General features: G+C 42.1%; 1 protein-coding gene across 6 annotated transcripts in view; it reads right to left on the reverse strand.

The window, feature by feature from the left end:
- cep112 (centrosomal protein 112) overlaps positions 1 to 25,584 on the reverse strand; it is a 95,708-nt gene that overhangs the window by 62,807 nt on the left and 7,317 nt on the right. Inside the window, exons 1-14 of one of the 6 annotated variants that reach the window (XM_027285042.1) lie at positions 23,849 to 23,959; positions 21,601 to 21,678; positions 18,670 to 18,717; positions 18,482 to 18,556; positions 14,575 to 14,611; positions 12,650 to 12,736; positions 8,788 to 8,887; positions 8,226 to 8,344; positions 7,559 to 7,702; positions 3,638 to 3,792; positions 3,316 to 3,445; positions 3,095 to 3,187; positions 2,905 to 2,964; positions 1,716 to 1,795 (exon numbers count right to left, since the gene is read on the reverse strand). In XM_027285042.1, the coding sequence (XP_027140843.1) occupies positions 1,716 to 1,795; positions 2,905 to 2,964; positions 3,095 to 3,187; positions 3,316 to 3,445; positions 3,638 to 3,792; positions 7,559 to 7,702; positions 8,226 to 8,344; positions 8,788 to 8,887; positions 12,650 to 12,736; positions 14,575 to 14,611; positions 18,482 to 18,556; positions 18,670 to 18,717; positions 21,601 to 21,644 (1,172 nt within the window). In that variant the 5' untranslated portion in view covers positions 21,645 to 21,678; positions 23,849 to 23,959. Of the gene's footprint in view, positions 1 to 1,715; positions 1,796 to 2,904; positions 2,965 to 3,094; positions 3,188 to 3,315; positions 3,446 to 3,637; positions 3,793 to 7,558; positions 7,703 to 8,225; positions 8,345 to 8,787; positions 8,888 to 12,649; positions 12,737 to 14,574; positions 14,612 to 18,468; positions 18,557 to 18,669; positions 18,718 to 21,600; positions 21,679 to 23,848; positions 23,960 to 25,584 lie in introns of those variants that run through there. The other 5 variants (XM_027285043.1, XM_027285044.1, XM_027285041.1 and 2 more) reach the window with 5 other exon arrangements.

Raw genomic sequence — 25,584 nt, forward strand, 5'->3', positions numbered from 1 at the left:
TCAGTTTGAGTTACGTTTCTGGCCACCTGAAAGCCCAATATCTAGTCTTGTTTTGTCTCAGTTTTTGTTCTCCACCAGCTCCTGAGGGAAGTATCTGGCTCTTGAACTGATAAACACTAGCTAGTCACTAACTTTGTCGGACTGTCGTTTGGTGGCGGATAGGCAGTGTATGGTGGGTCAAAATAGCTGTCTGCAGAGAGAACTGATGACAGTGAACGGGCCACAAAACCAAAACAAAGTGCTAAAAGGTGCTAAAAAAGAGCTGAAGGCAACCGTAGTGTTGGGTGATAATAGTCTGAGGGTTCATCACTAAGAGTGGTTCCCTTTTATGTTACACATGATCAAGTGCTCACACGAAAATATTAATTAGTGCAGCTTTAACTTATTTAAATACGGAAGATCACTATAAATTTGAAAACATTTCTACAGCAGGTTTTGAATTGTGCCCATAGCACACCAATCATGAATTCTCCAACAACATGTAATAGTCTAATGTTGGCAGTTGCTTATTTGTATAACTGTATAATTCAATAACGACACGCGTTCAAACACAGATTGAAAATCTAAAATCTGGCCAAACATCTCCAAACAGTTCCAAACAAGGACAGACAGTCACGGGACACCAAACAAATAACTGTGTTTGTTAGAAGATGTTTGATGTGTTTGATGTGCCTTTACATCTACAGTCAGATGACGTTTCCCTCACAAACTGTTTGATTTATACAGTAGGATTAAGTTCGCTATTTTTCTTCAAGACAACACGAACGCCTGTTACACATGAAGCTCTGATCTGTACGACTTCTCATCACAGTTTCCAGGCTCTCAACTCTAACTGTACAACTCACAGTTGAGATCAAAGAGAGTGTGCAAGGGTTGGCTTGTTAAAGCCAAACTCCACCTTAAATCAGAATTCATACACACTGTTCTTATGATCAAAGACTCGAGTCTGTAGACATAAACAACTCTCTAATAAAGTTTGAAGACACAAAGTCAAGGCTCAAATGTGTGATACCAATAATTCTAAAATATATGATCCACTGGCGTTACATATGTTGGATTTTTCATGAGCAAAGGGGGCAATTTCAGTACAAACTGTAATAAAGCGGCATATGTGTCAATATACACACACACATATTCCATTTTCTTTTCTATATGTAGGGTTCATAACTCCAGCACGCATTTTAACTCACATTTCAACTCCACACATCTGCAAAACACACATGCACATTTACACACACACTGGTTGACATGCTGATGGCGTGCTTTAGACCATTATGTCAAACACTCGGCCAAGAGGGAAGGACGAGGACCACACACAGTCGCGCGGAATTTAGAGCTCACTAATGTGGCTATTGTGTAAATGCTAACATAGCTGATAAAACAGACGTAAAATGTGTACGGGTGAAGCTATCGGTATTCAGACGCGGGCTATATGAACTGTAGCGTTGGGTTGTACATCCAAAAAGTGGTCAGCTGTTTGCTGCATCTTCCCTATGTGGAAGAAAGGCTTACCCACACTAAAATAATAGCAGTCTTGCTATGATGAATACAGCTTCTCAATTACAGCATTTTTGGACACTTACTCTGTAATCAGTGCTAAATAAAACATTTCGCTGACTCAGATGTAACACTGACAAAAAAACTTTCACTGTGATACTCAAATGTAATACCGCAACAACAAATAACACTTTTGGTTGGGTCCTTTCTCGTTGTACCTGAGTGCATCTTCTAGTTTGGCTATCTTCCTCTTGGCCTCTGCTCTCTCTTTGTCTGCCTCACTCTGGATTGTCAAAACCTGAGGGAGAACAAAAGAGAGAGGTAAGCGAGTGCAACAGCAGACACCATCAAACGTCGCACAACAAAACTCCCTGCTGTCTGTAAACGTGTGCATCTGGTCTTTTGTCTCCATCACCCCATCAAAAGTACCATCGGAGCCTATCTGTCTGCACAGAGGGCCTCTCACTCTGGATCTATGGCAGCCATATGGGCCTTTCTTATGTCCAGAGACTGTCCTCCTTCACGTGTTTCATTTACTGCTCCTGAGGAGAGGAATCTTTTCACGGGAAACAAAATGGAAAATGAATGACTGTCTACTCTCTTTTTCATTGTTTTTGTCTCTTGTCACCTTGAAGAATAAAGAATTTAAAAAGGACACCGCTGGATTACAAGGACAGAATTTAAAAAAATGGATCTGAGAAAAAAGAGATCAAAACCAAACCACTGACTTTCTTTTAAAGAGGCTTGATTTAAATTCTGGCTGACCCTGAATAAAGCGCACACAGGCATGCTAAGTTCTTGCAGGTGTATCAGCCAAAGGGGCCCCCGTCTATGCCAGCCTGCCACCGGTACTCATATTATAACTGTGGTACTTTGAAGATGACCCAGGTGCAGCAGGTCTTTAAAAACCTGATTTTCACCTGAGAAGCCTGGCCTGGACTGCGCTGGACCAGCTCAGATCATTAACAGTGGTCTCCTCACTCTATGGTTTATGGCTACTCCACGCCTTTGAAGACCTGAGTGAAGTGGCAATTAAACGCGGGCCCAGATATACTGACAAGAAAATGTCCCTTAAACTTGTAGAGTCGTTCTGCAAAAGACGACATTCACCTCTTTTGCAGAGCGAATCTACACGTTGGATTTGCTTATAACTCTTTTTAATTCTCAACTTCTGCTAAATTATAAATCCTCTTTTTTCTTCTCTGTCCGGCCCCACATCTACCTGTTAATCACGGTTCTGATTTTACGAGAGCAGACATAAAATCTAAAAAGGGGGGACCAAAAGGAACACGTGACTCCAAGGCTTTGATCTCTGCTTGACCGTAATAACTTTGTCCAGGACTGTTTTAATGTAATGACAGAAACTATGGAGCTCGGTGGATCAGTTTTCCCAAAGGAGCACACTACCTTTTTCTCACAGTTGATCTGCAGTTCATCTTTCTCCTGCTGTAACTTTATCCCTTGATCCTGAAAAGAAGCAGAAATGATACTGTGACACATCACGCAAGAACAAGTTTATTGTAACTTTTAGCACTTTCAAAGCTCGTACAGTGTCAAACAGAAAACATGCATTCTCCTACCACCGGCCAAATCATACCCTAACTTCTTGGTGTCTTCGATGTTCACTTTCCATGAGCTGCTGCTTGAGCTGAGCTACACTTTTCTCAAATTCCCCTATCACCTCAGAAGCCTGGAAAAGCGAATCAAAGAGGAAACTGGTAAAGAAAAATGCAGCTAAATTTCGTGCGATTTTGTATTTCGAAACAATCAAAAGTAAAATTAGCAGTCTGGTAGGAAGAACTGTGTAGTAGTGCGGACCTTAGCAGCCGACAGAGCGTGTTCTTGATGTAAGTGGCTCATGTCAGTCTCGTATTTGGCCTGGAGCTTCTGCATAGCTTGCTTGTGCTGCTCACTCTGCTGCTCCTTCTCCTTCTGCAGAGTCATATTTCTGTGGATGGTTCAAAGCATGACAGAGCGGTTAATGCACACACACTGACCTGTTCCATTAACAACAACGCCACCAATTAAATAATTACAGTTAAGTTAGCTGATGATTCCTTAAGACCTCAAGCAGATATTTTACAGTAAAGAACACATATTGATGAGTGAACATTTCTCCCTCCTTTATCGCTTCTCATACCGTCTGTTGGCCTCCTGCAGTTCTGCGCTGATGGATGCAACGTTGATTTCCAATTGGGCCTTCTCCTGTGTCACCTTCTGACGCAGCGCGTTGCCCTTTTCCACCTCCACCGACTGCTGTTTGACCCGCTGCTCTAGCTCACGCACCATTTGCTCCTGAATCGCAAGCACACAGAGAAACCACTAAACCAAACAGCTTGAACCACTAAGGGCACCAGCCTGAGAGAAATGTCATGGGGTCAGAGGACCGCACACTCCCACAGTGAAGACAGACACAGATATCTGTTTCCTACTATGGAAGAATGTGGCTAACAATGTAGCTCGCCTCATCTCTGATTTGATTCTTGATTCTGTAACTTTATAAATTATAAATAATTATTGTTCATCTTATATTTTGTACTTATGATCACATAAAATAGATTGTTTTGCATACAAACATCTGCAAGACATCATCAAAAACAACTTTATAGAAACTGTAGCAAAGATCAAACCAGCGGAAGCCCTTTCAATGCTACACGGAGAAAGATCTCATCAAATGGAAATATTTCTGTTTTGTACATCTAATCTACAAAAGCAGCACTTTCTGAAGTCAACTGTTGTGCCTTTGAAAAGTTTCTCCAGCGCCTATTTCACCTTGTTGCCCTGATTCTTAAATTTTTCTGTTTGAAAACCTCAGCATGTTTGATGTCTGTTTTGATCAGCACGTCTCTGTTTTCTTTGTATCTCATGCTCTTTTTTAACTTAACACATGCAGTCCATCAAAATTAAAACCGGTCGCACAACTCGCTTTAAAGAAAACTCGGCGTACTAGGGAAGACTCATGTGTTTGTGCGCACACTTACAAAAATACAGTAGTTATACGATATAAACTTCTAGTGACGCAAACGTAGGACAGTAGGATGCAAATCTCCAAAAAAGTTACGTAAAACAAATGAAAACACAACGCAGTTATTTTCTATTTTTTTCTGACCTATATTTAATTAAATACTGTTCAAAGACAAGATATTTACTGTTCAAACTCAAACCATTTACTTATTCTGAATTTAATGCACTGTTTATTGTTTGAAATCGGGGTTGGACTTTTAACTTCTGAATCTGAGCAATGCGTTAAAGATGAACTTCCCTCTTCGCCCACATTGTTAAGTTATTTGAGTAGCAAATGTCAAAAGCTAAATCGCGATTCTAATTTTTAATAAAGAGAATGATTAAAGTCCAGCTAGTACAGACGTCTTCTACCGGGGCCGATTTGATGAAAAGAAACATCCCCTCTCTGCATATGGTCCCCCCCAGCATGTGCATGTGTATCTTTGTGCGTGGAATGCAGTGTGGGCAGGCTGATAAAGGCGATGACGGCGCGCTGATTAAAGATGGAGCGTGCTAGTCCATCTAGACGATGACAGGAGCTGGTGATGACAGGAGGTGGAATGGCAGAGGAGGGAGCGGTGTGTTTGAAAAGAGTACGAGAGCAGCGCCCGGTCGAGACTGGTGAGAGAGATTTTTTGTCTTTGTGTTAGCAGTGTTAGGGTGCTGAAAAAAAGGGGAACAAGAGGCCTGTGTTGTGCTGGGACGCGTGCTGACACTTAGCTCTCTGGCAGGAGATGAGAAGAAGCACCTCTCCGTGTTGAGGCTGGACTAGGCACACCTGGACACACTCAGAAGAGCAAATTACGTCCTCTAATTAGGTGTTTTAGAAGGAGAATTACAAGGTGTGAAGTGCAGACTACATAAGCTACATTATGAGCTTCTTTCCTCGTCAGAGATTTAGAAGTGATAAAGTCTTTGAAGATGGGTGTAATTTGGAACAAGAAAGTCATACAGTGATGGATGATCTTTTTTGTATCAGGATTAAACTAGAAGACAGCCTGCATCACTCATCTCCTGAGGCTGTGTGTATGCATGCATGTTGTGCTTCAAACTCTAATGTTGGGAGGATAGACAGTTTGACAGAAGACATAAGCATGGGAGATAGAGAAGACTGTGGACTTGGAACACACTGGAACAGGTGTCAAACACAAGTTTGTTTACCCCCGTTTAACTGTGACTATTAGAGGGTGTGCAGACATGGTTTTGTAAGGCTGTTCACTACTCGCCAAAATTATATCTTTGTGTAAAACACGGTTGACTTCGAGTCATTTTTCGTGTTCAGGCACAAAAACACAAAGGAGAAATAAATCTGGAGCTAATTTCACAGTTATGTTGCACACACTTCTAGGACCAAAAGATAATAAAAATACTAGCGACTAGCATGAAAGGGATATTAGTTCATCTCTAAGAAGCAGACAACATTAATCATATCTCCATTATAAGTCCTTTGGATATGGATATGCATGAACTACAGTGAAGAGTTTGGCTGGTGCAATACCTAGGCAGATACCGGCTTGTCTTTATTTTCAAACACCTACTCAGTCACTCTATCTGCTCTTGCCCGGTGCATAGATAACGTCCAAAAATAACAACAGCTGACATATCTGTAAGCCCCTTGTGAGATCTTTGATCTGCGTTGAATAGAAATCCAACCAGGTAGAGATGGGCAGATGAACATTCTTCATTTCACTGTTATTAAACCAGATCCAGTTTGAATAAACATGAATCATCAATCTGGTGTTTGTCTTGGCTTGCATACTTTTCATGTGAACTTTTCACATCGTGTCCTGGGTTTGAACTTTTATTAGTGGCCTGAAAAAGATATAGTATCATTTACTGAACAAAACACATGCTCAAAGCTGCTCAAGCTCCCAGCTATATGGGTCAAAGGTAGAGAACTAAATATTCTACAAGTACAAAATGTCTGCATATTGAATAAACTCAGGTCTTCTGACTAATATCTTCAAGGTTGCAGACAGACCTGTTCACAAAAACAGAACACAAGACAACGTTGATTCAAACGGATTAAGCTTAGAGACACAAACCATGACACAAGGTTGCTGTAATAACTCAGCTGACATAGGTAAGTCCACTTTGAACATCCTACACAAGGCACATGAGTGTGTGTGTGTGTGTGTGTGTGTGTGTGTGTAGGTCAGCTCAAACTAACAGCAGGAGAGCAGCTAATTTACAGTGACAGAGGGCTCTTTTCATTCTCTGGGGCCTTGTCTGTCCTTAATTATTAAAAAGGGGCCTTACCACCGGCCCTGCACTGTCCAGTGTTTGATGCCTCTTAAATGTGGGCCTGCTGACAGATTAAGGCCAGAAGCAATATGTGTGTATGTATGACATCCCATGAATGCAGCTACTGATAACAATACTATTTATGAAGCAGTGCATATGACTGGCCTCTGGTGTTGACACTCCTGACTAATGAAATGTGCACGATCCCACTTAAAAGCAAAGTCCTTTCATATAACATCAAAGAAACTGTTGCTTCGCAAGGGGTGTGTACACGTGTGTTTTATAGAGAGACATTCTCGCCCAGAGGTTACAGGATGTCTCCATTCATTTCGGCCACGGAGCGGCGTAGGTCAGTGTTTTATAATTAAGAGGTATGATGGATGTATTATTTCCATGGAGCTAAACAAGCTGAGAGTTTTATGCAAAATAAAAAAACACCAGTCTTGTCGCACAGAATCCTGTTTGTTCCAGTAAAGTCTGGTGTCAACTGTAGAATATAATCTGCCCCCATGAAGTGTCTGAACACTTGAATCTCTTGCTGCTGTTTAACATGAATCTCCTTCTGTCTAAAGCTGCACTTGTGCACATTCCCTTTAAAAGTGATGATCATAGACGGATGGACTAAACACGATTGTACCAAACCGAGTTAAATCATGTTACATGAGGTCTGCTCAAACTGTTACAGCTTGATGCTGTTTGGAGTCCACCACATGCTGGCGGTAAATAATACAAAACGTACTGACAAAACTAAAATTCCCTTCAGCTTGATCAAAATTTAAATCCTAAACACACCAACGGCTGCTCCCGTACTCACAGTTGCTTGTGACCGAGCGTTATACTCAGCCTCCATCTTGGACAGCCTGAGGTTGGTGTCCTCCAGTAGCTCCTGGATGTTCTCGGTGTGTTTCTTCTGCAATTCGAACTTCTCCTGCTCCATCTCTGTCACAGCAGCATGCAGCTGGAAGAGCACAGAGTAACTACGCAGTCACACATCCTTCTCCCTGCACTTGCACGACCACTTTGCTTTATTTTCTCCGAAAATCTGCTTCTTCAGGCATGTAACGTCTTGCTTATTCAAGGGGAACAAACATAATTTATACGGCTAAGTACTTTTTTTTATTTTTATTATCACATCTGAGGGAAAAAAAGTGCCACAAAATTGCTCATGAGGCGCTAAGTGACCCAGAAGAGATGAGTGGAAATCTCATTAGGATCTTATTAAGCTCCAACAGCTCTGATATCAGGAGTGAAAACACAATTTACCCAGGGCAGAGAGCATTCATTTTTCATCACTAAAAAACCCACACTAACTTAAGCAGACCATGAAAGAAATAACGATTTTTATAGCAGTATAGCAGAGTCTGCCTGCTCGCAGCGAAGTCTGCTAGTCTCATGCTATCAAACGGTCTTCCTCTGGCTCACGGCTGCTTACAGGGGGCTGGGCTGCAGAATATCCAAGCCAGTCAACTTTTTCCTCATACCTTCTTCTCCCACTCGTTTTTCAGGGAGTCGGCGCTCTGATCCGACATCTTCTTCAGCTCTGCAATCTGCTTCTCTTTGCTCTCGCAGATGACCTGGGATTCCCGCAGCACACTTTGAACTGTGGGAGAGCGTGTACACACACACACACACACACAAAAAGAGTAGTCAGGCCCTGCCTCGGGGTATGTACGCAGATGGATGCACGAACACACACACACACACACACACACACAAACACACACTCATAGATGCACTGTCAGTAAAATCAATGTCAATAAAGATATTTCTTCTATCAAATGGCCAGTAGCGCTTCTCTCTGCCAAGTTTATGTTCCTCATGAAGTGCTTTTAGAGATGGACGAAAGAGTAGAGAGAACGAAAGAGAATTAAAAGGCTCATTATGCAATTAAACTTTAGATTGAGCAGCACAGCTGGAGAACGTCACTCTACACCACTGCACTGTCTCGTGGAGTTGTATCTTTTCAAGCTTTTTACTCGGAGTGTTCAGAGACACTCGTGTAAACATCCTTCCAGTTAACCCTGCAATCCCGTGACCTCTCACCTTTCTTCTCCAGCTTACGGATCATCTCCTCTGATTCCTTTTGCTTGGCCCGATACACGCTCTTCATCTCCTCAATCTCACCATTCTTTCGGTCCAGAATCTATGAAGGAACGGGGAAGCTAGGTTTCAAAAACACATACTGGAGAATATTCAGCTTTTTGACCGCAAAGAATATGGCTATAATTTGATGGTTCTTGATATAAAGTCACAACTGAAGCTTTCAACCTAAATCTATCAATAGAAAAAGTTTTCCATGCAAAGTTTAGAATTTTTGATGCAGATCCTTCGTGACTGAGGCTAAATTTAAAATGTACCGATCGTGAACCAAATATAAACGAAAGAGAAGACAGCACTGGAACCTGCAATCACTCTTATAATTATCTTTTGGAGTTAGTCCCGTGGAGCAATCCCTATGCTGTGTTGCAAGTACAACTGCTTTATGTGAGAGTTTGACTACATTATATGGTTCATTATTCTGATTGGTTGATGGGCATGATAGATGGTGGTAGACAGATGGTTCATCCAATCACCTGGTCTACAGTACTGATTGAAAGTGCCTGTACTTTTCCAAAAACAATCACCTGTAAATCACTGTAACAATGTGCCACCATAGGCAGGAATGCGTGACACGTCATCAGCATCTATCATGCCCTTCAACCAGTCAGATCAATGAACCGTGTAATGCAGTCAAACTCACAGAAACCAGTTGCAAGCAGAGCAAAGACATCTTTTCCATCCAGAAAAGCCTTCAGTGTGTTCACGCTACTTTTAATGAAAAAATACTCTCCTGTTCTGGTATAACTCATGCTAGCAGCATATATAGTATATATATTTAGCAACTGCCATTGTTGCTAACCCATTTTTCAAGCAGTCACTTCTCACACACCTATCGTTAAACCAGCTGATGCCGAGTTGCTGGTAGTTTCTCAGAGGTTGCAGAATTAATGTGTAACCACTGTGTGATCTAATTTTGTCATCTCATCCAGCTGCCTTACAAGGTTAACAGGTGGGTGTAACGTGCCAAGAAATGCAGTGATGCATCGACAAAGCAGGGAAGAACACGTCCAGCTAGCAAGTAAACATAAATGTAAACAATGCAGGATTCATTATTTTAGGAAAAATAGCGTTTGGAAATGTTTAAATTAGGAAGAAAACACATTAAGCACGTTTGTTTACAAGAAAACACATTAAGCACCTTTGTTTACAAGAAAACTCTACAGGGCACCTATAATTTAAGTGGCAAAAATAGACCTATATTACAACAATCAACAACTAAATCTAATGTTGTTTTCTGATGATGTTAAAGGATTTTAAAAGGGACATATTTAAAGGGACATGTGGCATTATGTATACATAATTTACCGTTTGACCTGACAAGACTTCATCCTCCACATGCCGAGCTAATCCTAAAGAGACTATGGGCTAACTGGGCGAAATGGCATCTGAGTGAACCACCTGTGTGGAGGTGTGATGAGGTAACTGCATCTGCTTGCTGCTGCCATCTGTGAGTAATTACATAAATTATGCTATGAAGAGTTGGATATCCAGTTTAGGAGGACAGTCCATGCGGAAGAAGAAGGTGTCTCGGATCAAGTGCATATTATGCAGTTCGTATGAAGGTCTACTGCTCATTTTCTGGCAGATGCTAAACAAGCTCACAAGTTTCCTACCCACATAGTTTCATGTAAAATTATGGTATAGTGTAGGATTTCATGTACTGTATTGGTATGATCTCTGTAGTCAACGGTCCTAAAGTCACTGTACCAAATTCTACTCAAAATGTTAATCTAAACCTCTTAAGCGTGATTAATAATGCTATTGGTATTACCCATCAAATTAACAAGCCAGAACAAAACAGACTAGTCCAACAACAGATGATGCAATAGGATTTTCTGGCTGAAATGTCATAATGTCATAAGTGTGCTTATTTTTCCGCCAAAGAACTGTCCTAAAGCCCATAAGACTTTTTTTATCTTTCTAGCATTTTGTTCTCTCCAAGTGCACTTAGTTGCCAGGCCTGTCATCCTCCGTGTGAATGGGATGGGGGAGATGAAAGGAGGATGGGGCAGCTGGAGCAAAGTTCACAGAACATTTAAGCAGCGCACCCAATTTTTTTTTTCCATTTCAACACCCCCAGTGAGAGATTGTTGTCTTTTTAGGGGTCCACCATGTAAGGACGTGACACAGTGTCAGGTCCAGGGAGAGTAGAGTAGACGGTGGGAAATGACAGCTTTTAGGGTGCCCATTTTAGGCTTTTATAAGATGTCCTAATGCAAGGGGGGGAATCCAGCCTGGCTGGCCATGACTTCAACCAAAAATATGAGACTGAACTAGAGAGAAAAAAACAAACACATGAGCATACTTTCTGTATGTTCAGAGAAACCAAAATACAGTCTGTTTTCTGGTGTACGCTGCAGTCGACTGTAATCCCACACGTTAAGAAAAGGAACAAAGAAAGGTGTGCTTCTTTAGCTGAGGTTATTAAATATTTTAAAACTACACACAGTACTGATCCACAACCATTAGCATACAACACTCACGCCTGTTCTCTCATTACCCTCTCCATTTCGAGCAGGGGGACAATGACCAGTAGCCTTTCAGCAGCCTATACATTATTCATAAGGAGACTAATTAAAACTAAACCTAGCTTGCCTTCCTTCCATCAAACCTCGTCAGAATACACCCCTGAATCACTCCTCTTTGAAGCCATTACAGGGAATGCTGGGTAAAATTCTGAGGAAATTAAATCGGACATAACTCGCAATCTGTATGTAATTAAAGAGAGAGGGAGAGGGAGAGAGCTAGCTGTCATCCTGTCTCTTGTCAAACACAAAGAAGCAATGGGCATCTCAAAGTGGAGAGAAAATTGGAGTGTTTTCTCTGTTTTTATTAAAAGCTTCTGTGGCAGCAAAGGAAAGTCATACTGAGGACGTGACAGATCCCAGGTGCTTGATCTGCAGTATAACTGATGGGCACCTAGTGTGAAACGAACCAGCTTTACCGCTATTTTCACCAGCTGACAAAGAGCTTTGAAGAGCTGATTATTTGCGGGACGGGGCGACAAGAAGAGAGTCTCGGCGCCTTTCCTTTTCATTAGCCACCAAATAGAATTAAGAGTCAATGATGGGCACCGTAACGCAGGTTAACTAGTTTTCACGAGCACTCGAGTTAACAGACCTGCCTGTTCAGTTGCCCTGGAAGAAATTATCCCGTCATTTGAAACTCTATTTATGTGTAGTTGTGCAGTATTATCTGAAACTAGAAGGACTGTGCGAACAGTTTTCACATATATAGTGAATATTCAACCAGTACTGACTCAGTTGGGATTTTATACACTTGAAATCCTGGTTTCCTGATGAGATCTAGCGACTGAAAATGAGATGATAGTTATTTCATGCCAATCACAACCAAGGAAAAGCAGTAGACGTCCAGAATGGGATTCAGCCATAGTCAGGCTACACCCTTCCTTTGTTCACTCTGGACTGGACATCTTACTCCACAAGAAAATAGTTTGCAAAGACACAGTAAGACTACAGCCAAGACTATATAGCATTATTTCACTTTGTTTATGCTTCATACAGTACCTGTGGTAGGCTAACTGAGCTGATATAAGACTGCTTTACTAATGCATTTATGATTGTAAGTGTTGATTCCATACACAAAAGTAAACAATAAACAAACAACGTTCTGTCCTTTCCTAACAGCAGGAAATCATCATCGCCATTAGACACCCTGTAATTAGCTACATTAACATTTTATTTATTTATTTTTATACACTATAAACTGAAACCAGAAGTAAGATCCCACAAAGGTAACTGACGCTGGCAGAGTATGTATTCAATACTTCAGTTTTGAGTCTTACTTTCTCAACATCGGCATCATGTCTCTGCTGCATCTTCAGTTTCTCCTCCTGGTGCTTGGCCTCCAGAACTTTGATTTTCATCTCAGTCTGGAAACACACAAAAAAACAAATGTCATGTATGTAAAACTATGAAGCACTTTTTAGCTCTCTAGCGAATCAGTTTTTATTTCCACATATTAAATGAACGAAAACATCTGCTTATTACTAGGCAACACTGTTAAACATTGAGATGTGTCGTCACTTGGTAACATCATGTAGTGTTACAGAATAACTTAGATAACATAAATCTGGAAGAAGGAAGATACAGTGCGTCTCTTCTGGCAAAAGTACAGCCCGATGATGAAATAAACCACATTAACATTTAAAAACATTATCCATGCGCAGAGCTTCAAAAAAAACTAAACAGTGTGAAGCTGGGATGTACGCAACTGTGTGTGCACGTTGGTGTGTACACATGTTTGTGATAAAATTTTCAGTCAGTCTACAGTAAGCAGAACAAAGTGAATGCCTGTGTGTGTGTGTGTGTGTGTGTGTGTGTGTGTGTGCACACGTGGTTCTGCCTGCACATAGCAGTTGATCATGAAGAGAGTGACTGTTTTCATTTGAACACAGTGTTTTCAGGAGGATCAAAAGTTCAGCGTTGTCATGTGCGTGTTGGAACAGATCTACAGCTAGAGGCTTTCTCGGTCTTAGTCAAATAGAACCCTAATGACCTATTCATCACCTGCTGTAATTGACTAAGAAAATTGCAATCCATATTTCATTTTTCTATGTTATTTTTTATACAAAATGAGCTATTAGTCATTCGTCATTTCTGGAAAATAATTATCACGTCTCTGGCGCGACAATATTATTCACAAATATGGCTTGGAAAAGGCGTTCCCTTTTCATGACGGCAATGCCAAATGACAGATTCTTTAGAAAAATTATATGAAGTAATTGATTAGTTTGTGACTAACAGTCATCTCAGAAGAGCCAGAGCAGCCGAGAGATGCTGTAATGCTCATTACATGCTAGAAGACACATCTGTTTGGGGCTGAATAAAAGGCAACTTCCATTTCCTGGCCTGTCTGTCTTTCCTGGCTGCTAAAGGAACTGTATCATATCTGCCATTGGCTCAAAAAACAATAGCTTCGTCTTCATAATCATCCATTTGAAAACCTTTAAAATACACTTTGTCATTATTCAGCCGTCCGATTTTTTGGGGTCATTTTTTAATTGTTTTTGCAATTTCTGTTAAAATAATGTTTGCCCTCAGCTTTTAGTTTAGCCTTCTAGCTAGTATGTTACACATCACGCACAAGATGTTTCCGCTCAAACGCACAACTCATGGAAATACACAGAGAACCTTAAACCGACACATGACTGCCCATTCCCTTTGATGTCACTACTCATGTTTAGTCACTGTCTGTCCCGGTGTGTTAATCAACCCTGGAGCAGGGTGACAATGTTCTTCCTTTGAAAGTGCGCTTGTGTGTGAACGTGTCAGTGGTTAAAAACATCCCGAGGCTAGCTCTTGTTTGTTGTAGTCATCAAAACAATTAAATTGAAAATTCCCACAATATTGCTTGACTCAGTCAAACCACATTAAAGCATCTCTCGATCTGAATCAAAGGCCTGAATAAAAATAGGATTCAATTACGGTATGGAGTGTTTAAATATTGATACAATACAGACGTCAACGGGAAACTGGACGTAAGAGAAAAAATGTGTATCCATTCTTGGAAATGGTGGAATCTATGGAAACCCAAAGAGCTTAGATTTTGTTTAGATGTCACTTTAGATGATGCATACAATTCAAGATGCATGCAATTCTAAATACTTCACCTCATGACTGCACTTCAGCTACATGTATACACTGTATCCCTGACAAAGCTCGGTTAAATATTCTGTCTCTTTCTTCTGCGTCTTTTTTCTTGATTTACCACCATTTCTTGAGCAATTGAGGGGACCACAGGAGACCTGTCAGAGTAGAGAGGAAAAAGCAAAAGGAAGAGAGAGAGGGAGAGAGGTGGCAGTGATTGAAAAGCAAAAGAGTAAGTGGAGACCTGATTCTGCCGGCGCTCAAAAAAAAAAAAAAGAAATTGTGGGGGTGTCACTTTCTCATCCTCTCTTCAAATGCTCTTTGGAGAAAGTTTGTCAAACTAGATCAGGGGCGTTTGAAACTTGTTTATAAAAGGCGTCAGTGAAGGGAGGAGGAGGAGGAATGTCGTACACCTAAGGCGTCTGAGATGCCTTCAATCAGCCCGACTGGGTGGTACAGCTTTTTTCCCCTCTTCTCTTCTTCAGAGTTGTAGCGAGCTCTGTAAGATGCCATGTTTTTTGACACTTCGCTCTTGAAAGGATGAGAGGGAAGAAGTGGTGTGGGGAGGGTGGGTATGAGAGAGGGAATGCGAGGAGACGAACGGAAACAGTTGCTTTTTCTGTTCTCAAAGCCGGCACAGGGTCAAGCCCTTTTTCCTCAGGGGGATGTGTTCACAAATCGTCTGCTAACTGTTTGGGCTCCACAAAGCAAGGTTGCGTTTGTGCGTCTCCTTCGCCTGCCTGAGATGTACAACTCTTCTGCATCTTTCATCCTCAGTAAACACAGATGCTCTACGATACTCGGTATGTAGCGTTCTGCTATCTACTGAGGAGCAGCTAGATGCCATTTCCACATTCTGACAAGAAGTTAATTTACTGCAATCTGTCCAGACAGGGGGGTTGGATAAAAACTTTGGCTAAACATGAATCTCTGACATGTGGGGGGGAAAATGACTCATAGTTTTAGTAGGGCAGTTCCAAACATAGAGTAAGTAAACAGATTATTGCTTCAAATTGCTAATATGAATACATCAAGTAGATAAGAATCAACGACAGAGGACAGAAATGCTTGAAATAGTAACTTTGGTTAGACTCTGTTGGTCCCTTGTGTCTCCCAGCCTGAAGAAACTATCTTGAAAGCCAAACGACAGAACTAGTCCCCTTTAAAGTACTAAGGCTCACTAGCCTGCTCTTTTTTAGCTTTGAAAAACGTTCAGATAAGACAGGCTATGGCCCTCTAAATCACAGGCTCAGAGCTCGAGCTCCATCCCAGAGGATTCTTAGATTAGAGAGACTGCATCATTATGGCAACGGAAAGCAAAGGGGCCTGATCCCCAGTCAGGGGCTTGTGACCATTAGAGTGTGACTGCTTGACACCAATACATTCATCTACTATGCTGTGCCAGCTGCCAACAATCTCTCAGGTCAGGTACCAAGGGGTTAGTTTGAAGACAGCACGCACACACTTGCTTGCAAACTTTAAAAGAAAGATGGGGTGCTTTAATCAGCCCGTCAGTATCTCCCTCTGTGATCACATGACTCTGGCCTATGGCTAAGCCTGACTCATCAGTGGCCATTTAATTGAATTTCCAAAGAAAGACCCAGCCCTCGTATGCCGAGCACTGCACAGGGTGTGCTGGAGGATTAACGGGACTTTGCTGCTTCTGCGAGACAATTTTCCACAACTCACCCGTAAGCAAACACCCTCTATAAGCTAAGTGACTCAAAGCAATGTGAGCTTGTGGCGAGGTTTCTCGCTCATTGTTCCACAGGAAAAGAGCAGTCAGCATTTCTTATCAATGCAGTCAGTAGCTTAGCGGCAGGATGAGCATGGTGTGAAACCTGAGATCTTCCTGAAGCCGTCGCCAGCTTAATGACATGTGGTGTGTATAACATTTTAAACCTGGGTAAATTTTCAACTAGGCTTTGGGGATTAACGGGAAGTGATGTCACTGTGATTTCCTAGAAAGACACGCAATAGCACGGTTGGACAAGGTTTCCATGGTTCTGCAAGCTTAACGTAGCTATTGAGGACGATATAGTTATGGTAGGATCAGTGGCTTGAGTCACTTCTATAGGGAAATACGTGTGTGGGTGTGCGTGTGTGCGTGTGGTCACAGCTGTATCCTCAAGTCCACATAACACTCTTTTAATTAACTAATGTTGACTCAAGACACATGATCAGTGCGGGCATCTTAAGCTATAATGACTAAAAGAACTGGGGGCTTTACACTAGCATGTCATAAACCACAGGTCTATATCAATTTACCTTATAGACGGTATATCAAAAGGGGATTCCCAGAACCTAGTAAGAAAGTAGTAAGAAAGCCAAACAGGCAAAACACTCTGAAATGCTCCAGGTGGGTTTTAAAGTCGTGTGGATAACCCGGTGGGGGGTGTCAGGAAAGGTCAGGGGATCACTAAAGCCACTGGATACATCGTCAGGAAACCATGAATGTCTGTACAAAAACCCATGACAATCTATCCAGTAGTTGAGAGATTCCAGTTGGGACTAAAATGAAGAACCAACCAACTGACCAAAATTGCCATCCCTACAAACATGCTGATAGTAACTTCTACACAGACAACATCTGTATAAGGTAGAATACAACAGATATGCAATAGATGCAATGCAATGGCTAAAGTTGGCAAACTGCGCAACCTTAAGCACCATGGAGCCATTTTTTATCTCCAGTTCTGCGCCATTTTCTCTCATTTCCCGATGTATCCCTCCCAAATTTTCTCTGTGACTTCCCTGAAATGGTTCCTGTGTTGAGAGAATTCAAGGCCTCAGTGGAAATGATAGGCCAGTTCAGTTTCCTACACCTTCCTCTTTTTCATGGTCACCTACATAGAGTTTGAATATGAGAGGTATTTTGTGCACCATTCATAATACATACAAGAGGGGGACTCAGTAATCACTCATAAATCTAATAACCATTGACTACAGCCTCAAAAATGACAGTTGTTGAATTAACAACCCTTTAACTTCAATTGTAGGGCTACTGAATTGCGATCCTGCAGACTGTACTGGTGTACCTAATGAACTGGTATATATGTATAACTCCAGTATATCAGAGTAAAGTTGGTGTGGTGGTTAAATATGGTCTTCTGAGATGTGATACATTTATATTCCCACCACACAGAGCTGTATGTATTCAGCCAGCTAGTCTGAGGCAGGATCAAACAGCATGGAATGTTGCTTTAATGTTTTTATATTGGTGTTGCTGCATTCAATACCAGTCCACAGGTAGACCGTCTGACTGTGTGGACATCTATGAGCAGTCAGTCACACACAGATCTTTGTTGTGACGGGTCAATAAGCGCCATCATTCTTGTCCATCATATTCTCTGTATGTTTCTTCCTTTCTCATTTCTTTCTACCCTTCATCCCTCCATTCTCTGCCCTCGCCTAGTGAAGCCGATCTAACTGACTGGAGAGCTTTCCCCCGAGCAGACATGAAAAGGCTATTACAGCCAAGTCATGCTCAGTTTTATATTTAACAGTGCGGGTAAAGGCGGATGGTGAGGGGAATGAGCGGTGGGGAGGGGCAGAGGGGACTTCAAAGCATGCTTTCAGAATGGGATTTTCAGCTTAAATCCACATAAGGAAAAAACTGTCATCACTGGGAGCCGGCATTATTTTTGTCTTCTAAGAGGGAACGCTCGCCTCGGCCATTTCAACAATACAAACTATGCACGAAGATGTATGTACATGGCTGTGGGGGCGTCTAATGCCATAAAGCAGTCAAGGGAGCTTTAGCCCCAGTATGTGTTCAACACATGCTTCTATACAAATGCTGAGTGAACTGAGTTGTGAGTACCAAGGATTACTGGAATGGATATACTGTAAAGGGCAGTTTAAATATCATGTACTGCCTGATATACAAACAGATGACATCAGAATTATGATATTTATCACCCCCAGCTTTCAGGTACTGTTTGCTGAGGGCTCTTAGGCCCAATTCAGACCAAATCCGGCACTGCACCCAATTTTGGTCTGAATGCAGCCTTACTGCGGGTGCACACCTCCTTGTTCTGTACAAGCTGTGCGCCCTGATCATCGGCCAAGGTGCTGTTCCTCCCAAAGCTCGACTTGAAAATCTACAAAGATAAAGAAACGTGAGATTAGGTGGTGAGGTGACTGAGGAGTTCAAAGACAGCACTTTTGTCTAAGTGACAATAACTAAACCACAAGGGACCCCTTGACGACTTACCGGAGACAAGGGAATGGGCTTCTCTCGCAAATACCTGGGGTTTTCAATCTGAAAGAGTAAATAGAAAAACTTTAGACCTCTCTTCCTCTCCTAACAAAGCCTTACCAGTACCAGAATCTAACCTCCGCCCTGAGTTTGTCATAAACAATGCGGGGAGCACATCAAAAGCCTGGTTCTGTGGCTGGAGTGCCTTCCATCAACTCTTGTCTGTTTAGAAAGACAGAATGCGCCGGGCTACTTCAAGGCATTGTGTGTGTGGCCGGCTCTGTTTCCGCTGTCAGCCCCTCTTTGCTGTCCCGACACGGTCCTTTCGTCAACACTCAGGACCACTAATCTGTAAGCTATCCCCGGTCCGTTTATCGTCAGATGGAGACAAATGTGTATACATCCTTGCCAAACACTGACACGGCATGTTCTTTGATTATAATACGAAACACAAGAGATGGAAAAAAAGAGTGGGCCGCTAAACTACCTGTATGTAAAAGGGTCATAGTCCAAGCCATTCTGCAGCATTACATCAATACAGCTCACTAACTGTGACACAAACTGTTGACAACCTGCTATTTTCCTTCCACTATTTGACATTAGTTTATGACCCCATTATTTTCTCGTAAACTCACACAATCATACAGCATTTCTCTCTCATGCACTGAGGCTGTCTGTAGGGGCTGTCAACTAGCGGCAAGATCGCAGCCTTTCTAAGCAGCAGAGCTGACTTTGGAGATGACAGCAATGACGCCCAGTAAACAGTTCTGTTAATCATCTGCTAATCTCAACATTAGGATGAAGGAGGAGAACAAGGAGGAAGAGTCATCGGAGGAGAAGGAGGAAGAGGAGGGGGATTTAATGGTGGCACAACCCGCAAGAAGCTAACCTAGAATGAAAGGGAGATGAGAGAACAGGACCTGACAGAACCTCAGAGCTCGAGACTAAAATAGTTGCAGCTACTGTATGAGGATAAAGTCACAATCTGTTGCTTCAGGGTGAGCTGGTGACAGGTGAAATAGATGAAAGTAGCTCTGCCTCCCGACTTAGTCTGCGTGATGCAGGTAAAAACAGGTCAGACGTTTTGTTAGCTGACATACTGTAAGCCCTCAACAAAAGGAGACATCCGGCTCGAACACAATCAGGTTTATTGCAGACTGTAATACATGCACACACTGAGAAAGACACATGCACAAGATCAGAACACTCAGTATAGTCAGTGTGGAGCAGCGTCAATGGTGCGTGGCATGATGTGTGATGGATTGCCTCTTAAATTTGGCACTGGCTAAAAAAAAAAATCCATATTTACCAAGTGATGAATCAATCAATATCCTTCTAAACTAGTGCCCAGGCTGAAACCAAGAATGGGATTTCTTTTTATACCCACAGACAGCCAGTCATCAGATTTGATTGAGCACGGCCCACAGGGCAAGGAAGACATGTAGACTAAATGCTGTGGTGTAATACTGGCACAGCGCGATACTAAACTTGGAGCACACGTATGCCCGCGCGCACACTCTTCCTCCTGCGTGCCCACACACATGCTCCTGTGCGCACATGTTTGTCCAGCCTCGCAGCTGGCACCGAGTCCTGTGTCATTGGAACCTGACGTGGATGGATGGACGGACACAGAAGAGGAACAACACTCCACATCACAAGGCCTGGCTCTCCAGCCAAACAAACACACGGTGATTGATGGCTTCCTAGTTTCGGACTAGCGTTGAGCAAGCCGTCAGCACACCCACCTAACCACAGACAATGGAGGCCAAGTGGCAGGGACTATCATTGAATTCTGTGTTGTATAAAAAAAAAAAAAGGCCAAGTTTTGAGACAATTTTGTCTAGTTTGCATGTTTTGGTTTATGCTGCATCTAAGCTTACTAACAATCAACTCGTGTTACAGATAAAACTCCAGAAGCAACCGACTAAAGATTAAACAGATGGTGGTCCAGCTGACTTAGGTTTTGTATCTCTTAAAAGGAACTCGTATCTGAGTCTGAAGCAATCTGCTGTCTACTGTCCAGTATGGCCACCATGCTGACTACACTGCCTTTATTATATTAGAGGTGAAATGAACAAACTGATACGGACTGCTTCAGAACATCTAAAGCAAAGCTAAAGATGTTCTGGATAAGAGCAAGGCTCGACTGTGCTGAAATTTTGTAGGAGCCGAGCACTTTGAAGCAGTGTATCTATAAAACTTCTGTAAACTTGAAGGGGTTTTGTGTGTCTATGTGTGTGTGTGTGTGAAAGAACATCTGTTGATTTGAAAGATGCAGGCTTGGGGGAGCGTTGCCAAGCAATGCCTCTTATCAGCGTCTCAACACAGAGGAGTGCAGAGCAGAGCAGTGCACGGCTTCACGTCTGCTGATAGGTACCTCAGATTACCCTGGTACTGAACGAGAAAGGGAGAAAGTCAGAGAGAGAAACATGTAGAGACAGAGGGTCTAAAAGGTTGGATGGTAGAAGAGAGATAAACAGTTAGAGAAAGAGAAGGAAGATACAGAAAGAGAGGGTCTATTCTTGAGGGAGAAAGGACAGAGGTGACAAGCAAACCGAATGGAAAAACTGGAGACTTGGGGGTCATGCAGGTGAGGAGATAGGGAACAAATAAGGGAATAAAAGACATGAGGGCAGAGTGCTTATCAAATCCTGGCCTGGTGCACTCCAGACAGAGAAGATAAGAGAGGTGCATATATCTTCAAATGCTCAGTTTACACAACCCTTCTCCTACTCCTCATCCTACCCTGATGTCCTCATGTGAGCTGCCTAAAGGAAGTGGTTTTGAAGAGGACTCAGGTAAGAGGGTTTTTAACACCCTTTGTTCAGCAGCACTATTGATTTACTTGTGAGCTCAGGCATTCAGATTCCCCGTCACTGTGGATGAGCCGCAGCATGTTGACAGTTGCGTGTAACCGAGGAGCTCAAGGCATGCCTCTGGACTCACCCCCAGGTTCCAGCTGTTGAGACGAGCCTCCAGGTCACTGTCATCGGGAGACGTGTCTGACTTCAGTCCCCCATCCACCTGAGAAGAAAAGAGGGGGAGTGAAAGAGTGCGTAAACAGCAGAAACTAACAGAAATTAAGGGAGGTGGGTGGTGGTTTATAAATTAGAGAAGGGAATTTAAATGATCTCTTTGATTGGCAGTTTGGCCCGAGGAAACGAACAGCAGACAGTGATGGAGGTTTTCATTTTGACACAATATAATTCCTCCCTTGGCAACAACAAAAAGGTTCTTTAAAAGCTTACAGACATACAGTACACCCACATGTGTTCTCCTCCCATACTAACAGCACTCTAACTCCCTCGTTATCTCCATCTCTCCACCCTTTGCTCCCTCACTCTCCTCCCTCTCACATACAGCGCTCCAGATGTTTGGCAGTTCCGCATCATTTCCGTCATGCAGTAAATTCCACGAGAGGGGCATATGCAGCCACAACGCCTGTCATTCTTGTTTCCCCCGGCCTTTTGTTATAACGGGTCTCCGGATTTGTTTTATACAGTATAATTCGAACGCTTCCAGGGGTTCTTGTTGATACAAGATCGGTTTACTCAAGTCAAGATTGGGCAGCAAGGTTGAAATAGGGGAAATATCTAATAAAGTCGAGAGAGCGATAGGGAAAGGAGAGATGTTGTTGAATTTGATTAGGATCTGGCGGAGTGTGGACCTTGGGTGTACCTCAGCGGAACTGCACTGACACAGAGAAATCGCTGAATGGAATAGCTCAGGATTAAATGCCCCTTCTGATTAAAAAGGCATTAAGATCCCAGAGCCTCACCCTCGAACAAACAGAGTAAACGTTTCATTTCAATATCTAGGAATGCTGAGTATGCGGGTCAATGGCTGTTCAAAGCAGTGTGTCACAGACTCTGTATCGCTCCAGGAATTCAACGCATTGTGTTAAACATTGATAAGTATGAATGGCTTCAAATGGTTTTTGGCCGCAGATGTATTAGCATTTGTGCCAGTGAACTTTACACTGGCTTGAACCATGAACACATACAGTGGAGTCATGTTGGTTTGGTTTGAACAACAGGTCCTGAAACATATTTTTTTATCATCTTATTATGTGCGATGCAGTACATGGAGGCACACACCTCTTTACCAAAGTTAGAAGAGTTTAAGTCTTTAAGTTTATTTTACATGACGTTTCTAAAATTAAACTTTGATTGGTGCATTTTGTGGTCATGAATATACCAAAGGTTTTGGTTATATTAGTGAGGACTTCCCCCTGTCCCCATTTCCCCCTGAGAATTGTACCTAAACACACTCAGCTGCCACTTTCTGGGGTACACCCAAGTGAAGCCAATGAGGAAGTGCCAAAAACTGCAGTTCCTCAAACAGCCACTTGGGGCTGGCTACAGAATGAGTCAAAGCGCCCATATTTTAAAATGCCCAACTTCACAGCAGAAACAGTTTACAGCCTGGTAAATGGCTTTAGACAGGACTGCCAAGATGGCAGCAGCCAGCTGCACAGCTGTTTTTCAAAAACCTACGAGTAACGTCACACATACTCTGTCCATTCTTTATACTGTCAGTGGATATGCCTAACCAAAACAGTGTAATACAACAGCCCTGCAATACAGTGAAAGGTTATAATGTTCAGTTCAATTAAAGAAGAGAAGCTGTCGTGGTGTTGTCTGAGAGGTGTCTTCAAAATTTTGTCCACCCCACTTACATCTATAAGGTTAAACAATTTAATATTATGCAATACAATACAACAACACCACAAACTACAGCCTCCTGAATCATCATAAAGTTAAATTAACACCCTCCCTAAAACAGTTTCAACAAAAACAAAACATTAGAACCTCCATAACACTGAGTTTCAGCTATGTGCACCTAATAAATCGGCAGCTGAGTGTGTGTTGCTGTCAAACATCTTGTGATTACAACCATTAGCTCAATTTTTGTTGCTTGAACCAGCAACTTATGAGTTCAGGGAATTTCCTCCGACTTCATGGGGAAATGACTTCAGGAATTTCCAAATTGGTCCGCATTAAAGAAGAAAGCAAAACACTGTGGCTACTATTTGTGCTGGCACCAGCAGGTTTGCTGTTAATATTTCAGTGTGTCATCACAGCTACCTTGCAGCGATCTATAAATCTGAAATCCCTACTCGATAAATCTTAAGGCAAGTATACTAGGGAAGTCCAGAGGTGTGGCTAACAATCTGAAATGATGATGAACTAACCATCCTGGCACCATGTCTGGGTGACTGTTTGAGTGGACTGGAGGACATGGGTTGCGATGGGGTCTTGTCCTCATACAGCCGTCTCCTGGAAGACAAAAAGAAGTGTAAGAAGTTAACCTACAGCATCCACGTCTCTTGAGTCTGCTCTTGTCCCCCTGTTTGCATATGAATGTGCTTGCGTAGGCAGCCTGCCTCGTTATTTACACAGATCAACATCTGGCATTGGTTGCATGGTTTGTGGTCTGCATTTCATCCCATCTGAACAATAAATGTCCCTGCTATACATCAGTTTGTTTCCATGGACAGCCCACAGAGCACCAGTCTATGGCTTGTACAATCCTTTTATAATCACACACCTCAATCATTGTCGCTCATCATGTCCATCATGGTTTAAACAAGGACCTTAACAGGGAAACTGCTTATATTCATTGGCACACTTGCACACAAACACTTCTTATTCTTACTACGCTCCCTCCCTCTCGTGCACACACACACACATATATACACAAAGGCATAACTGAGCTCACTAGCTCATTAAATGTAGCCACATGAGGCACTAATGGCCCACTAATGCTAATTGAATGAAGATGTTAGAGAAGACGGGGAGATGGAGGACAATCACAAAGAAGAAAAAAATCTGTCATCTAATAAAGCCATCAGGTTTCTTTCTAGAGGGCACTGTTTCACAATCTCACACTTCGCAGCCTATGGGCGTCCTCCCATGACATTTTTAAAAGTGTTCCTGGCATTGAGAATTTTTTAACCTCATTTGTCACAGGCGGTGTTATCTCACGGAGGAAAGCGTATTACTGTGAAGTTGCTGGAAAGACTTCTGAATATGGAACAGGAAGGATATCCGAGCAAGCAGAGTCACCTTTGTAATTTGTATCTTTTACCTCCATTTATTTTCACAGCACTAAAGAATGGAAGGAATGCTATTTACGGTCTGAAGACTGACATATTTAACTGATATGTAACTGTAAGTTTGCCTATAAGAATTAAAGGTCTTCTAAGGGACAAAAATGTTCTTCTTGCTGATATTATAATTTTGTCTGAACATCCTGATTAAAGGAAGTTTAGGAAGTATTTAAGTGATTATGTCGAAGTGATTTTGGGGAAATAGGATTCTAGTAGACGAGATTGTGGGAATAAGACAGGACATAAAATGTGTTAACGCAGGTCAGATCTTTAAGTTAGATGCAAATCCACCATCCATCCATCCATCCTAAAAGCTGCACCGAGTTCTGGAGCTTTGTATACTAACATGTAAAAATAAGACATAAATGAGTGTTGAATACAATATATGTCTGATGTGTAATGAGTAAATAGGGGAAGAGTATTTATTATCTATTTATTACATATTTTATTCTATTCTGAGCCCAGTTTGAGTGCAGCTGAATTTTGTTGTATGTTTGTACAATGACAATAAAGAAATTTAAATCTTAATATCATGGAGCGGTGTGATGAGTCATATTTACTACTACTACTACTACTACTACTACTACTACTACTAATATTAATAATAATAATAACAATGATGATTATGATGGTAAATATGGTAATGTTAATGCTAGGTTCCTTATGACAAAGCAGATCATCCAACTTGTGTGGCTTTTTTCTCTGATCATGTGTTTCCATCTTGTGGTGAAACATTGGAATGGCAGTCTGTCGCCTCATCCCAATTGAAGGTCACATGATTTGACTCGAAAACCGCATCGTGCAGAATGGTGTAGAAA

This window comes from Larimichthys crocea, chromosome XII (assembly GCF_000972845.2).
Source record: "Larimichthys crocea isolate SSNF chromosome XII, L_crocea_2.0, whole genome shotgun sequence".
NCBI classification, from domain to species: Eukaryota; Metazoa; Chordata; class Actinopteri; family Sciaenidae; genus Larimichthys; species Larimichthys crocea.